Below are 17,681 nucleotides of genomic sequence, written 5' to 3'. Positions count from 1 at the left end.
TTTAGACTCTAAGGCTTCACAACCTTTACAGGCTTATAAGTACATAGACATGCCAGCCCCACACTATATTTAACTTCGTTACATGGTCACTCTTGCCTCATAATATGAGTCCGATTCACCACCCTAAATAATAATATTTAATTACATTTTTTTTTTTTTTTTCTAGTTTAGACTAACCTAAGTACCCACGGGGGATTTGAACCGGTGACCTATCTCAAGGAGTGCCTTAACAACGCACCCATTCACCGTCAATCCAAAGCCTCGTGGGCCATATTTAATTACATTATGAATGATGTGAGTATTACATTGGTAGAGAGCTAGTTCCCCTTAGTTGGAAGAACTGCAGGTAGCTATGAAAGCGCTGAAGACAAACTTTTGTTTTTGGTATAAATTATTTCTTGGTGGAAATTTTATAAGAAGAATTGCCTTGGGTTTAAACCCGAGAGCTTCTTAATGAAGGGCTTATCAAGTGTATTCCTAAGATGTTAAAAGGGAAGGGATTTTAATCCGTAAACTGTCGTGGATATTCCACTAGATAGTTCATCACAACAAATATGATAATATTATGTTAAAAATCTGAAAATTCTACACTATTAAAGTTTTATTAAACCTTTAGATTTGTGAATTTAACTATAATTAGTGCATACATGCGAATGAAAATTTATACAAAAAATAGAGAACGATAAAATAGAGCTCACACACACATAAGTTACAAGATATGCTCTGGGAAACCCTTTTGGGAGAAAACCCAGCTGGAAGGTTAGACCACTTTGCTCCCTTTCTCTGTCTGGAAAATAACACTGCAAGTACAAAGAAGTAATGTCTGTGGACTGTGGGGTAGCCCCTTTTCTATGAATAACGGGGGTTGATGCGACATCCTCTCGAATTATAGGTGTGAAAATAGGAAGGTCAACTTATGAGTGGCATAACTTTTGTGATAGGACTCTGATTGATGTGCTTCTTGTGCCGTTGGAAAGATCTTTGTGTGTAGAATAACATGAAAAGATGTGGCACTATAGTAACAAAGTTTTACCACCAAAAATCATCGTTTGATGCCTCAAAATGCTCCCGAAAGGTTTCAGACCCCATTTTGCCAAACTGGGTCCCGCTGGTAAAAGCGGTCCTGTCAGTTGATTCCTCCACTTTTTTCCACTCTGAATGCATCAAAATAGATGAAAAACAATATAATAATCCAATCCATATTAGATTTGGTAAGAGTTAACCTATTTTACTTTTCTAAAATCTTCCATAGTACCTTAACCAATTCATTGATAAAATAAATTAAATTCACTACATAAAGTAAAAAGAAAAATTAAATTTATTAATCGCGTGTTTATGCTTGACAATCTTGTAACTATCATAATGGTTTGAATGTGCTTAGAGAATTAGTAAAAAAAAATCCTTTTGCGAAAATGATTTTGACAAACCTTATGGAAAGGTATTTAATGGGCTTGGGGATTGGCCAAAAGATTCTTTTGAGAAATGATTTTTAGGGGAAGCCTTGGTTTAAACCATATCATATTGCTTTAAAATTGACAATCTTGTAACTATCATAATGGTTTGAATGTGCTTAGAGAATTAGTAAAAAAAAATCCTTTTGCGAAAATGATTTTGACAAACCTTATGGAAAGGTATTTAATGGGCTTGGGGATTGGCCAAAAGATTCTTTTGAGAAATGATTTTTAGGGGAAGCCTTGGTTTAAACCATATCATATTGCTTTAAAAAGTCTACGATGAACAAGAAACATCACTATAAAGTAATTTGTGGTTTGGTTCTTTACTTATCAACGGCTTGTCTTCACCTATAGATCAATTAATTTCAACGAAACTTGTTGCTCAAAAAATTCATAAAGATATAAAATCAGAAATCTAAATATCGAGAGAAATTTTCCAATAAAATTCAAATATTGAGAGAATTTATCCCTCATGATATGGGGCAAGAAAGAAAAAGTCATTTCCATCTTTGATTTAAGTCGAATTAGACGGATTAAATCCAAATCAAAGAAATTAAGGTTCATCACAAGTAAACCCATCAAATCAAGATAATCTGATACTAACAAAAATAACAAGGATTCCACTATTAGAAAAAAAAGTTTGGAGACGAGAAATAACAAACACTCCAGCAAAGACATTTGAAGTTTAGACAAAAGTTAGACATCTGAAGTTTAGAAAAAATTAAAGTTGAAGAAGAATTCCTCATAAATATATCAAGCAAAAATAAAGTGGGAAAAGAAATCCTCATCAATATAGACACTTGAAGTTTAGACAAAAGTAAAGTAGAAGAAGAAATCCTAATAAATATCTTAATCAATGTTTTAATTATGTATTGTTTTTGTCCCTTGTTAGGTAAACAATTTGTGTTCACAAGTACTTATGTTAAAATTTTTGGAATGTAGTTCCACGGTGTATTAGTTTGTGCCAATGACTATTCATGTTAAAATTTTGGAACTAATTTTTGGAATGTAGTTCCAAAGTGTATTAGTTTGTGCCAATGAGTATTCATGTTACTATTTTTGGAATGTAGTTCCAGAGTGTATTAGCAATGTAAATGTTGGGTAGATAATATTATTTACAATATTGAAATGATGTTTTTGGAGCAATTTTGTAATTTTTTTTGTTATATATTCAATTATTAGTTTTTATTAATATAAATTTAATTATTTTTGTTAAAAAATAAATAGATTAATAACCACTATAATTTACAATTAATCACTATAACTTAATTGATAATAAAGTATTTTGTTAAAACACTCTATAATAAAATAATAGTTAATTCTAACTCCATAAAAAACATTGAATACAAAATGGTATATCTCAATATGCAAAGGAATTTATCCATTAATAATTTTACACTGAGGACCCAAAATATTAATCTCAACATGGAGACCACAACGGTCTATCCATTCCTAACATATTTATTAAAATAATAACATTACAACTAATTATGAAAACCTATATATTTAGATTAAGATTATTAGTATTAATATTAAAATATAAATAATAAAATAATTAATTAAATTATATTCTTAAAATTAATAGAAATTATATTTAAAAGTTAAAAAAGAAGAAGATATTTTAAAGTATTATAACCAATCTAGATTTATCTTTAATTCTGGATTTACCAAGGGTCAAGAGGAATCAAATTTTTTGAGATGCAAATTTGAGTGACAAGAGATTTGATCCTTTGGGGTACTTGGTAGATCCAAAGTTAAGATGGATTTTGGTTGGTTTAATTTCCCCCTTTAAATATAGACTATATTCCACATGAATACCATGGGTTCTCATACCACGGGTCAATATTGAGAAATTATTTTTTTATTGGTTTTATTTTATGTTGACCAAGTAAAAATGTTTTCCTATAGGGTTTTGTTTGTTTGTTTGTTCACGAGTTAAAAAAAAAAATGAATAATTTTATTGAAAAAATAATACTTTTGTATAAAATATCTTCCACAAATCACATCAATATTTTTATGTCCTAATGTGGTTCATCATAAGGACATAGATAGATAGCTTGAACCAAAAACCATATAAATACAATAGAGATGCAACAATCAAAATTCGAGTTGATAAAAATCAATAATAAAAGATTCAAAATGAAAGTTAGAGAGAAAAAATCACTAAAATTGAAAAAAAAAAAGGAAAAAAAGCAAGAAAAATACAGAATATAAATAAAAAAGAGAATAGAAATAGTTTAATATTTTTTTTTTAAATAAATGGAAATTAAAAATAATTTAAATAAAACAATAAAGGGAAGGTTAAAAATTATATTAAAAAATAAAAGATTTTTTCTCAAGTTAGAAAACTATGGTTAAAGGATAATAAATAGGAAGAAATAAAAACCACGCTTTTAAATAAAATAAAGTAAAAATAAAAATATAACAAATTACAAATATTATATTATTTTTAAAATAAAAATATTATATTTTAAAATCTTATTTTCAAAATCTAGCGTCTAAATTTTGTAATAAAAATATATTTTAATAAATAATATTTTCAAAAATATTAAATATTAAATTTGTGTGGACACTAAAGCAATTAAATGTAAATGAGAATGTCTTTAGGATTAATCACATCATGAGGATTTGGTCGACGTTAAATTTTAAATTTGTGTGGACACTAAACCAATCAAATGTAAATGAGAATGTCTTTAGGATTAATCACATCATGAGGATTTGGTCGACATTTCGAACCAACTAATGTGGTTCATCTTTAGGACAAAGGTGAAAAAATCAATCAATCCTAAAGAATAAATATTTGTGTGGACACTAAAACAATCAAATGTAAATGAAAATGTCTTTAGGATTAATCATATCATGAGGATTTAGTCGACGTTTCGAACCAATTAATGTGGTTCATCCTCAGGACAAAGGTGAACAAATCAATCAATCCTAAAGAATAAATAGCAAGGATGCATCATGGTCAAGAGTTAGCCGTTAGGAATTAGTTATAAAATTAATTAAAATAATATTTTGTTATAAACTAGCGGTTATGAATTATCCATTAATTATTTATTATAAAGATTAATTAAATAAAGTCAATAATATTATAAGGATGTAAATTGTATATAAAGTATTAAATTATTAATTAGAATAAGTTTAATATTTTTATTAATTAATTAAATATTAAAAAATTATATTAAGACTTCAATTATTTAAAAGAAAATGATATTTATATTAAAATTGAATTAAAATAAAATAAAACAATTAATAAAAATTATGTTAAGAATTTACGTAATTTTTAATTATAAATAAATTAAAAAGAGAAGGAGAAAGAGGGAGCAGGGGTAGATCAAGAAGAGAGGGCTGAAATCCAGCTCCTACTTAATTTCCAACCGTCATCCCTGTTGAGATTGATTGCATGCTTCTCAATCTCAATAGCCTCTCTTAGCTTCTTATGGTGGAAGTGATCAACCCTAGTAATGACTATGGAATTCTCAATGCAGACATGGCACTTGGATTTCTATGCATGTTCAGCTAGAGCTGATGAGCGGGAACGATTGTGCCTAATGTTTGTTGCATGCTCTTGGATTCTCTGGTTAATGGAGCGACCCATTTCTTCAATGACAAGGGATCATGTAGACGCCTTTCATGTCTTTAGGGTCTACAAGGCCCTTAACAAATCTAAAAGAACTTCTAATAGTATTAACGGGTTTCAACGAAGCAGAAACTCTGTTCTTTTTAAGAATATGAGCAATCTTGTTAGTAGTCACTTTGATAAACGGAAGATGCACCTTAGAAATATGATCATCATGAGCAGGTTTAACCCTTGATTCTTTATGGGTTCTTTGAAAAACCTTGAAGCCTTGAGTTCTGTTATAGCCATTATTTTCAAAGACTTTAAGAAGATGAGAATTTTCCTCATCGAGCTGATTCTCATAGAAATTCTCAGAGTATGGGTGGTAAGAGTGCTAAGGACCCCAAATTTTTGCACTAGAAAATGATGAGAACTGGCATGAAGATATTGTTCCATGTGAGTCTTTTTGTGAAAAACTTGGTGAGAAACAGAACCATCATTCATTCTAGAGAGAAGGATGTCAAGGAAAGGAAAGCATCCATTCACCTCAACCTCCATCGTGAATTTGATGGAGTTTAATTGGGAATTAAGATGGTTAAGAAACAAATCTAATTTCTCGCGACCATGGGGCCAAATGACACAAGTATCATCAACAAACCTCTTCCATCTTTTAGGGTGAAATTGAGCAGAGGCTAAGGCCTTAGTTTCAAAATCTTCAATGAATAAGTTAGCAACTATAGGGGAAAGAGGAGAATCCATTGCTACCCCTTTGGTTTGTTCATAAAACTCGCCTTGGAAATTGAAGAAAGTAGAGGTGAGGCAAAGGCCAACCAATTTGGCAGTGCCATTGTTAGTGATCTGATTTATGACATCAATGACCTCTTGAATAGGGATTTTGGTATAAAGGGAAACAACATCAAAGCTTACTAACAAATCCCCTGGGTCCAGCCTAATATCTTTCCATTCTTTAACAAAAGAAGCAAAGTCCTTAACAAAGGAATCAATGTGACCAACAAGAGGTTTGAGCTTTTGAGCCAAGAATATAACTTTTGTAACACAATTCAATTACGACTCTTTATGAACAAATCCAATCATTTTTGTTCATTAAATTATATTTTTAAAATTAATAAAAAAATATTTAAATATAACTAAATTATATTTAAAAAATTGAAAAACTATATACATATATTTTAATATTAACCAAATTAATATAAAACATTTAAATATAATTTTATATTTAAAACTTTATATATATATATATTTTAATATCTAGAAAAACCTAACAACCCACTTCACACAACTACTTAAAAATTATATATATTACAAATGAACCAACGACTAATATAACTACAATAAATCTCTGGGAAATTTGAATATTTAATCTCTCAAATTTCTAAAAGTCACATTACTTTAATCACCAAATAAGAACCTATATTTTAAATTATTATAATAAAATATATTATGTCGATCACCAATTAAGTTGACTCTAAAAACATATATTTTAAACTATTATAATAAAACATATATTTTAATAAATAATATTTTAAAAATATTAAATTTGTGTGGAGACTAGAACAATGAAATGTGTGTGCTTTTGGTTGAGAAAGATGTGTCATGGCACTCTCAAGTTAAAGAAAAGAGGTCTCATGGCACTATCTTGAATCATGGATGATTATAACAAATAGTTTTGAGTGGGATTCCAACTTTTCTGAATTTTAGATAAGAACAGGAACTATACTAATGTATGTTCAGCTAATACAACAGTCACTTTCCCACAATGGAACCTTTCAACCCAATACAATACACTTGTTCGCGTAGAGTGATTTGTCATCTTGCTCTACCTTGAAACCACACCCTCGTTGAAATAAATATTCCCGCCCTCGCCCTCGATTGTGGGTATACAGTATCTTTTTGACAACAATACCTATGTCCAGGGCTAACACCACTCCTCTGGTACCTGTGCAGTGAAGAAAACCATAAGTTGGGAAGTAAAGTATGCTGTAAAATGGAATTTGGGGAATGCGTTAGCTTCGGATCGTATATTCGGTTGTGAAGAGTGAGGGGCAAATCTTCTTTCTTGCTGCTGTAGCTCTAGTAGATGAAGGAGAATCAAAAAATGATGACGATGAGGAAGAGGGATTTGCCGGAGAACTGTATATCGCATATACTGTGCCTCACTACACCCAAAGATATTTGCAGGCTCAGCGCTGTCAACCAGACATTCAGGTCGGCTGGCAATTCGGACTCCGTGTGGGACAAGATGCTTCCACTTCAGTATCCCCATCTTCTTGCCCGGCTCGATGCGCCTTTGGAAATGTCTTCCAAGAAAGAGTTGTATTTCGCTCTCTGTCATCCAAACTGGATCGACAGTAGAACCAAGGTAATGCTACATTTCTTTGTCTGAATCTCTTTCAATCTCAATTCCTACAGGGTGGGAAATTAGAGATGGGAGAAGTGTAGGATTTGATTGTAAATTAGAGACGGGGGAAGTCTAGGATGTGATTGTAGGAATGAATTGCAATTCTCCTTTATTAGATTTATAGTTTTCTATTTTAAAATGGATTAGAGTGTCTTCAATATGTTAGAAATTTGAAAACCCAGTGGACTAGTCTCTTTATGATTTTAATGATGTCGATCAATGAAACAAATAGATTGTTAAATTTAATTGACTCTGGTCTCAATCAATCCCATAATATAGTGGAAGAATAAAAACAATTAAAATTAATTTGGCAAACACAAGTAATTATTCAAATTAGTTTATATATATATCATCATGGTGAGTTGGTAACCGTTTCAACTCGCAAGCAAGTTGGATATATCAATTCATAAGTTAGGAAGAGCTGTTGCGAGTTGGATATATCAATTCATAAGTTAGGAAGAGCTGAGAATCCAAAGGGCCGGGGGAGCCTATTCCTTGAGCCTAATCATAGCGAGTCAAAGGTGTATAAAAATTAACACTACACTGTTATAAAAAATACTCTAAAATCAAGTGTTTACTTCTTGTTTAAAAGGTACAATGGCTGGAAAAAACAAATAAAACAAATTTAGGCCACACAAGCAATTACTTGTTCAAGTAAGAAAAGTGCATCATCATCACCTATAGCTTCTTTCATCATGCTCATCATTATTAACATACATCTTCAACATCTTGAAGATCATGTTTCTGCAAAACCTTTAATAGCAAGTATAAATATATAGAAGCATGAAGTTAATCATATCATTACAATGGAAGCATAAAAACTTTCAATCTCTAAACCTAGTTAGTTACATACTAGATTTCAACTTCTTGCTAGGGTTTTTGTTATAAACTCTAGACTCCTTTATCGAGACATAAATCCTTAGATATTAGTAACTTTATCAAATAACAATTTGAACATAATACTACACATCTAAGGTTTCAACAATATGCTTTTAGAATCACATGTCAAACTCTACTAGGGTTTCATTATCATGCTCTATAGTATCTATCTCTAACAGGGTTTTGTTATATACCCTATATTCTATTAGAATCACAAAAACAATATCAATCTCTACTAGGATTTTGTTACAAACCTTAGATTTCACAAACTAAAGGATGAGTATCAATAAGTATGTTAGCATACACATTCAATATTCATACCTACTAGGTAAACCCAAGACACAATCATCAATACATCAAAGTTAGATATGCATCAATTTTAATCAACCTAGGGTTTCAATTACGTGGAAGAATACATACCTAGGGTTTCATTCCTAAGAACTCATTTTAGCTATAACAAAGGTTTTTCTTATAAACTCTAATTTACCAAACCCTAAAAAATCTAGGGTTTCGACTTATAAACAACAAACCATAACTTATCAAAATCTTAAGGATCTAAGGTTTCAGTTTACGACTTGGACAATAACAACAAACCCTAAAAGACTAAGGTTTTTTTCATAACTGTTGATTTGGGGTAGCATCGAATGTGCTCTAGCCATGAAAATTGGTGGAGGCTAAAGCACATGAGATCTCCAAGACCTTGAAATGGTTTGGGCAGATTCTAAACGGTTTGGGAGATATTAAAATAATTAATATTTTTAATGGAGTTCCTAAGTCTAAACTTAGGAAAAATAAAATATTAATGGGTATTAATATAAAACTGGGTTAGAAGGGTCCAAAAGTCATGGATCAAGCCAAATCTAATCTTAGTCGTTGATTAGAGATTTAATCTCGGTCGTTGATGGACCAACGAGAAAAGTATAAGAGGAGGTTTGAGGGTCAGTTGGACAACACACCAAGAGAAATCAAGAATTCGATTTTCTGGGGTAGGGTTTGCTGAGGAAATCGAGTGAATGATCTGAGTTGCCGCTGAGGGGCAGTGAATACATAACAGAGAGGTAGTGCAGAGCCTAGTGAGGTTGATGCAGAGGCAGTTGGAGGCTACGCAGAGGCAGCGAGGAGCTACGCAGTGCCAGAGAGGCCAGCGTGTGAGACGCAGAGGGTCTAGGGGTTGACGCAGAGGCTCCAGAAGCTGACGCAAGGCCTAGAGGTAGCGTTGGAGGATTTCGTGGAACAAACTGGGAGCTGGTGAGCCAGATAGGGTGACGGATCATTCATCCGGTGATTAATCAACTAGAATATCTGTCTCCGAGGAGAGGTACCATTGCCGAGGGCATTCTCTATTGGGTGATCCATTTCTGGCACCCTAGTTGTATTTTGAAAACTCCATAATAATAAAACCCTCTGAATAGCTGCACTGGTTTTCTTGCATTGGGTTTTTCCGAGGACATTGGTCCAAAAACAACAGCATCACTTGTGTGCTTGTTTTCTTTTAGTTGATGATCTGTAGATGTTGATACTGTACTTGTATTTATTTTTAGTATTTACATGGTAAATAACTTGTTAAGTAATTGAACAAGTAGGAAGAAATAAATTAGATAGTACAGGAAGAATTTCTAACGGGTTAAACTTAGAAATTCCAACATGGTATCAGAGCATGGTTGCAGATCACAGGATAACTGAAGGCATCAGCCGAGCAAAGCAGTAGCAACAGAAACAATTGTCCCGAGTGATAGAAGTTGTTCCTAGCAGAAAGCAGCAAGTAATGGGTGACGCAGAAGGCTTGTGTCATCAGTTCGAGCCAGGAGGAGGATTAGTGCAGAGGCAGAGAGGAGCAGACCTGACTTACACAGTGCCCGGTCATCTTTCTCAGTCAGGAAGGATCGACGTTGTGGCTAGGAGGTGCAAATTTTGCCGGTGCCAGGATTGCGCAGAGCCTAGAGGCTCAGTGCTTCAAATCGCTGGGTTATAGGAGGCTACGAATAATTTGCGGAGCGACGCTGGTCGCTGGTGGGGTACTGTGGTCAGAACAGTATCTAACAGGGCAAGACCAACGAGGAGGGATTTCCCAAAGGGAAATCGAGACTCAGAGGGAGTCGAACCGAGGACTTCCAGGAGGGAAGTAGAGAGACTCGGAGGAGTCGGAAGAAGAGCAACATAGTGGCCGTGAATGGACTGAAAGATCAGGATAGGTTGGACGGAGCATCCAACTTCGTGGTCTGGAAGGCTAAGATCTTGTCCATTCGTGACAAATATCACATCAAGGACTTCACCTTTAAAACAACAGCGATCCCAGTTGACCCAACTAAAAATGAGAAGTACGAGGAAGCAATGGCCAGGGCGAAGTGCATCATCCTTGATGGGGTCAAGGATCATGTGGTGCCGCATATTGCCGAGAAGGACATGGCAAATGAGATGTGGGATGCCCTGAAGAAATTGTACCAAAATACTCCCGTGCATATGAAGATGTTACTTGAAAATCAACTGCGGTCATACCAGATGCAGAAGGGAGAGCAGATAGATGTCTTCCTCGATGGATTGAAGGAGATCTATGACCAGCGAACTTCCATAGGGGTCACGCCGGATTAGGAACCCGTGGTGAGGACTGCATTGAACACAGTCTCAGAGGATTGGGAGGTATTTGTCCAGAGCATACTGGGCAGGTTGAGCCTTCCAGATTGGGAGGAACTGTGGGCAGCTCTTTGTCAAGAAGAGATCAGACGGGTGACCAAGGCGGGGAGTAGCGGAAAAGGGGTCAGAATCAAGAAGGAGGAAGAAGAAGATGCGGCTCTTGCATCTGCGGGAAAGCAGGAGAAGAGAAAGAAGGACCTCTCCAAGGTCAAGTGCTTCCATTGTGGGGAACTGGGTCATTTTGCGAACTAGTGTCCTAGGAAGAAGAGCAAGGGAGAGGCTTCTGAGACCAAGGCAGCGCCAGCGAGGGCGGAAAAAGAAGTCGAGGAGGATGACGACTGTGCCATGAGTGCTCATGCGCCACTTGAGAGGAAGTGGGGTGACATCGAGCTGTAGTCAGACAGACTACAGGCGATGAGGGGTAGGATCCTTGAGGTATCCAACCTCTTGGATTATACCTTGCTACGAGAGCCCCGAAGAGGAGTAGCAGGACTGATAGATGTAGGTAGACACTGATGCGGATGGAGCAACAGAGAGTGCTACAGTGCAGGAGTCCCGGGACAGCGTAGAGGCTAGCAGGATGCAACTGTGCGAGAAGCACGAGAGTATTGCACCAGTGTAGGATGGCACAAAGAGGTGTGCAATGGTGCGAGATGCATGAAGTTGTTGCAGCAGCGCAGAGGTCAGTGGAGGGAGCACTTGTTAGCGGCAGAGGGAGCTTCAGCATCGGGAGAGTCTCTAGCCTGACAGGGATGTCAGAGTTGGGTGAATCAGTTACTTCCTTCTTAGTAACTGGGTTGCAGTGTAGCAGTTAGCAGTGGCAGTGCTATGGGCAGCACGATGCAGTGTGAGGAGAAGGGGATGCAGTGCATATGCAGTGCTGGGTATATGGACCAACAACAGCACGGATGTAGAGGGAGCTACCGTATGGATGCAGCAGTGGTAGTGGCAGGGCCATGGGTAGTGGTACATGATGCAGCAGTGCAGAGGATGTTGGGCAGGGAGGTCTAGCATCAACATAGGTACCGATGCTGGATGATTAGGGTGATACTTAGTGAGGAGTATTACTAGAGCACAGTCCTCGCTAAGAGGGAGTGTTGATTTGGGGTAGCATTGGATATGCCCTAGCCATGAAAATTGGAGAGGCCAAAGCACATGAGATCTCCAAGACCCAGAAATGGTTTGGGTAGATTCTAACTGGTTTGGAAGATATTAAAATAATTAATATTTTTAATGGAGTTCCTAAGTCTAAACTTAGGAAAAATAAAATATTAATGGGTATTAATATAAAACTGGGTTAGGAAAGATCGGCTTTGCAACCTGCGAGTCGGCTCGGCTTCCTGCGAGATCCGCAATCTGCGGGATCTACAGTCTGCGCGCACGCCCGCCTCCTGCGAATCCGATCCCTACCGGCCAGCCCGCCGCGGGCCTTTGCTTCTAGCTGCGGTCGCCCAGGGTTTTGATCTGTTGGCCCTCCATGGAGGAGCCGACTCCCCCCCAGGGGTCTCCCTCCCCCCCTCCGTCCTCTGCAGCTGAGGCCTTCAGATCCTTGTTGGCCTCTCTGCCCAAGAAGAAATTTGTGGAAGCTGCCAAGTTCGTGAAAAAGCTAGACGATATCCCCGAGATCGCCCTTCCTCTTGAAGGTCTGATTCAGGTAGCATTATCTCTGGCGGATCGTGCTCTGGTCGGTCAGTTTACAGGTCTCTAGCCTTCCCCGAAATCAACAGAGAATTGGGTTGCTAGGAACTGAGCTCCACTGATAAAGAACAAGGTAACCTCTTACTTCCTCGGAAGAGGATACTTCTTATTTGAATTTTCAGAAATAGAGGACAAGGCTCTTATCTTCAGGAATGGCCCTTACTTCATGGGCCCTCAAGGGCTGTATCTAAATAAATGGACGCTAGACTTCGATCTGGCGGTGGATGTGCCTTCAGCTGTCTCAGTGTGGGTAAGGCTCCTAAATCTCCCTGTTCACTGCTGGAATTGGGACTCTTTGAAACATATAGGAAACACTCTTGGGAAATTCATAGACAAGGCCAACAACAAAGATCAGTACGACTGCGCCAGAATTTGTGTGGAGGTAGATTTGGAGGTCGGATTACGTGAAGCCATCAAAATAAGGGTAGGTCCGTGGATGCATGTGCAGAAATTGGACTACGAACAACTGTCGTTCAAATGCCGGAAGTGCCACGTATACGGACATTTTGCCAGAGACTGCCCGTCCAAAGGGGTAGAAGAAAAAGGGAAGGAAGAAGGTTGGAATCAGGCAAAGCGACCCAAAACTTCACTCTAGAAAAACGCAAATAATGCTAGAGCTTCACAAGCGGGGCCTGCCCAGAACCCAGCCAAGGAAAGCCAAGGGAACAAATTTGAGATCCTGGGATCTGAAATCATGATTACGCAGGAGCCAGAAAGTCCAAAGGAGACCTCTCCTCCTAAACCCACAAGTGTACCGGAGAGATCCAAAGGGAAGATGTCAGAAGAAGAAGAGGAAACCCAAGAGTCCGAGGATTCGGAGGAAGAAGGGGAAATAGGGGAATCACAGTCTACCCCTAGAAGATCCACAAGAGGGCGAATGTCAACAAAGGAAAAAAGAGACCAAGAAACATACAAAGACAAGCTTCAGGGCAGCCAGCCAACGCTAGAGAAACTTCTAGCAAAAACCCTGAAGATGAAGAGGATCCAAACCCAGAGCTCTAAAGGAGCTCATCACAACAAAAGTAAATGATGAAGATAGTCTCCTGGAATTGTAGGGGAATGGGCACCAAAGCTAAGGAAGAAGCAATGAAGAGCTTAATAAGACTAGAAGCCCCGGATATCCTCCTCATCTAGGAGACAAAATTGGAGGACACAACTTTCCTCCGAGCAAGCAAAAAATTTTGGAACAAAAGTGGAGTGCATGCAATTTTTGCCTGTGGAGCATCGGGAGGACTTGGATCGCTCTGGAATACAAATAAGTTCTCATTAATCTATGAGTCCCTGAATACCCATTGGATTTTTTTAAAAATGCAGCATCTAGAATCAAAGGAGATTATATGTCTTTTCAATGTTTATGCTCCTAACAATGCAGGTGAGAAAAAAAACTGCTGGGACTCCATCAAAAGTCTGGCAGATCTAGAAAATCTAGAAAACATAATCATAGCCAGAGATCTAAATCTCACCCTTCTCTCATCAGAAAAAAGAGGTGGGAGTATAGTCAGAGATCCGGCTAGAGAATGGGCGGAAGATCTCATGCAAGATTGGGATCTGCTAGATATAAAGCCGATCACAGGCACGTTCACATGGTCAAATAAAAGAATTGGACCGGGCCACATAGCAGCAAGACTTGATAGATTTTTTGTTCAAAGTTCTTTCCTACTTCTTGGGTTAGAGACAAGAATGTGTATTCTACATAGTAGTGTTTCAGATCACAAACCCATCAGCCTAGAGTTGTTGACTTCTAAGGATCTGGGACCTATCCCTTTCAGATTTAGCTCTCTATGGACCAAAGAGACAGATTTCATGCAAAGGGTCAAAGATTGCTGGAAAGAGCCAGTCAAGGGTTCCCCCTTCTTTGTTTGGGAGGAAAAACTTCGTAGAGTTAAAAGGATGCTAAAAGGCTGGGTTAAGACCTTGCCCAATCCCGCTGTGGATAGAAAAAAAATTCAAAGTGAGCTGGAAAAACAACACCTCCACCTAGAAGCTGCCAAAATTACCAAAGAAGAGCTGGATAAAGAATCTCAGCTACAGCAAAAGTTCCACAAGGCTTGTCTGGCAGAAGAAGAATTCTGGAGGCTCAAATCAAGGAGTCTATGGCTCAAAGCTGGGGATCGAAATTCTTCTTTTTTCCACAAGCAGGCTCAAGCCAGGAAATGCCGAAATTCTATATCAGAAATAAAAAAAGATAACTGCACTTTAAAAGATTTTGGCAGCATTAAGAGGGCAGCTTCAGATCACTTTGAGAATATGTACAGTGAAGGCGTGGAGACTAGCCAACACGATAATCTGCTAGATGCTGTTCCTAACCTCATCTCATCTAAAATGAACCAGGCTCTTGAAGGTAAAATCACCAAAGACGAAGTTAGGGAAGCCCTCTTTGCAATGGAACCCGATAAAGCCCCGGGCCCGGATGGTTTCACGCCCAGGTTTCTTCAGACGTGTTGGCAGATAGTTGAGAAGGAACTCTTCAAAATGATCTAGAAGTCCCAAGAGTGTCAGAAAATTGGAGGTTGCACAAATTCAGCTTTCCTTGCCCTCATACCTAAAGAAAAAGGGGCAAACTCATTTAATAGATTTCGCCCTATATCCTTATGTAACATCGGATATAAAGTGATTACCAAGGTAATAGCAAACAGGTTGAAGAAAATCCTCCCCAAAATCATCCCGGAAAATCAAGGTGGATTTATACATGGCAGGCAACTAGTAGATAATTTCATCCTGGTCCAAGAGGTGATTCATTCCAGTCTTCGTCGAAAAGAAAAAGGTATGGTCATTAAACTTGACTTAGCAAATGCTTTTGACCGAGTAAAACATAGTTTTTTGTTTGTTGTATTGCACAAACTTGGCTTTGGTCGAAATTTTATCAAGTGGATCAAAGCTTGTATTTCGGAACCCTGGATTGCACCTTTAGTAAATGGCAGGGCTGCGGACTTCTTCAAAGCTTCTAGAGGGCTGAGGCAGGGGTGCCCCCTCTCACCCCTTCTCTTTGTGCTGCAAGCCTCTGTCCTCAGTTTCTACCTAAACAAGAAGCAACAAGATCAAGATTTAAATGGCCTGTGCATAGCAAGAGGGATTAAGAGCATCAATCACGCCCTCTTCGCAGATGATACCATGTTACTAGGGACTGCAACTCAAATGTCTGCAAGCAAATTCAAAGAAGTAATGGAAGACTACTGTCAAGCATCAGGCAATGAACTAAACAGGGGTAAGTGTCATGTTTACTGCTGGAATATATCAGCTGTTGCTGCAAGTTCCATAGCCAGATGTCTAGGCTTTGCAGCTTTAGCAACCTGGACCTCCTTCAAGTACCTTGGGCTGCCCACCTTTAATAAGAGGGCTATGAGCAAGGATTGGCACCCCCAGATAGAAAAATTCAAAGCAAAAATGCAAGCCTGGGGATCCTCCTGGCTAAACATTGCCGGAAAATCAGTCCTTATCAAATCAATGCTTAGCAGTCTGCCGCTTTTTCAATTCTCTGTTCTTTTGGCGTCGGTGGGAATCATTAAGAGGATGGAGGAGCTAATTAGAAATTTTCTCTGGAAAGGAGGCAAACAGAATGAAAAGAGAATCCCTCTGGTTAATTGGGAAATAGTCTCCAGGCCACTGCAGGAGGGAGGACTAAACTTCAAGAATCTAAGTATGCAGAATCTAGCAATGGGAGCCAAACTGATATGGAAGATCATTGCTCCAAAGCCAGGATGGGTTCAATTGGCGTTATGGAGGAAATACTTCAGAGGGCAGAGACTGAGGTGCCTGGAGCAACCAAAAGAACACAACAGGACCCCCCTCAGCGCTTTAATTATGAAAGTGGGGCCACGAATAAGAGAAAACGCCTACTGGATACCAGGAAACGACAGACAAATCAGGCTATGGCACGACAGTATAATGAGCAAGCCTTCGCTGGTGAACTCAAACCTTAGGAACAAGTTGAAAGTTTGGATGGATGAAGATAATATAACAACGCTTTGGGACATCTCGAACTGGAGAGGGGACAGCTGGTCTGGCTGGAAGCAGATCAATGTTTCACCTGCGCTGCAGTCAGAATACGATGCGCTGTTGGAAATGCTGCATGGTGTGGCCCCTTTGCATGCAAGAAAGAAATACACGAGAGGCTGGGGACCAAAGCAAGTTGGTTACACAGTGTCTCAGGGATACTCCAAATTCATGGAGAGGCCTCACGTCCCTCCTAATCCGGCGCCCTGGACAGCTATTTGGAACTCCCCTACCATTCCAAAAATCGATCATTTTTGCTGGATGCTATGCCATCAAAAATCCTAACATATGACAGACTTCAGAAGAGGGGCTTTCTAGGCCCATCAAGATGCACATTATGCAAAGAAAGCCCGGAATCTGCATTTCACCTTTCGCTGGCATGCAACTATACAGGCCTGATCTGGTAGGAGCTCCTTGGAACATCGAAACATATGCCCATCCTCCCCCATTCTGTCCAATATTTGTTTGCTGGGTGGTTGGCTAGGTACCCAGGCCCAACCCCAAAAAATAAGATTGTCAAAGCAACATGGAATGCACTGCCAAAATTCATCAGCTGGCAGATCTGGCTGGAGAGGAACAGAAGAATTTTTAGAGATAAGGAACAACACTATAAACTAGTAGCAAATACAGTGAAAGGTCAGCTGAATGAATGGTTAAGAGACAAAAGTGATGACACAAATCTAAACCAGCAGGACATAGAGTTTGGAGCAGCCCTTAACCTCAATTTTCAAAAATTGAAAACTCCACCTATAAGTCTCAAAGATTGGAAAATAAGGAAAACTGAAGAAGAATTTCAATCTTGGCTGTCCAAGCAAACAATCCCCTCCCTTTTCTTTGACGGGGCAGCCAAGGGAAATCCGGGAATGGCTGGAGCAGGAGGACTCATTATAAATCCAAAAGGAGCACCTATACATAGGTTTGCATGGGGACTGGGCCACTCCTCAAGCATACAAGCTGAAGCCATGGCTCTGTTCCAAGGGATTAAAATGCTCAAAGAACTGGGACACAAAGAAGCAGTTGTTTTCGGAGATTCCCAGGTCATCATCAA

The 17,681-nt window shown here is 38.2% G+C and overlaps 1 protein-coding gene across 1 annotated transcript in view; it reads left to right on the top strand.

Annotated features, from left to right (window-relative positions):
- The first annotated feature begins 6,777 nt into the window (after positions 1-6,777).
- LOC149196690 (F-box protein PP2-B11-like) overlaps positions 6,778-17,681 on the top strand; it is a 71,774-nt gene continuing 60,870 nt past the window's right edge. The window contains exon 1 of the mRNA XM_089403779.1: positions 6,778-7,393. Coding sequence (XP_089259905.1) covers positions 7,112-7,393 — 282 coding nt within the window. The 5' untranslated portion in view covers positions 6,778-7,111. The remainder of the gene's footprint in view (positions 7,394-17,681) is intronic.

Source organism: Pinus tabuliformis, chromosome 2_2, assembly GCF_031772625.1.
Source record: "Pinus tabuliformis cultivar Carrire ecotype Pingquan chromosome 2_2, CPIR1, whole genome shotgun sequence".
NCBI classification, from domain to species: domain Eukaryota; kingdom Viridiplantae; phylum Streptophyta; class Pinopsida; order Pinales; family Pinaceae; genus Pinus; species Pinus tabuliformis.
Note: the sequence above shows the minus strand (reverse complement) of the source record. Positions and strands in the feature narration are given on the sequence as shown.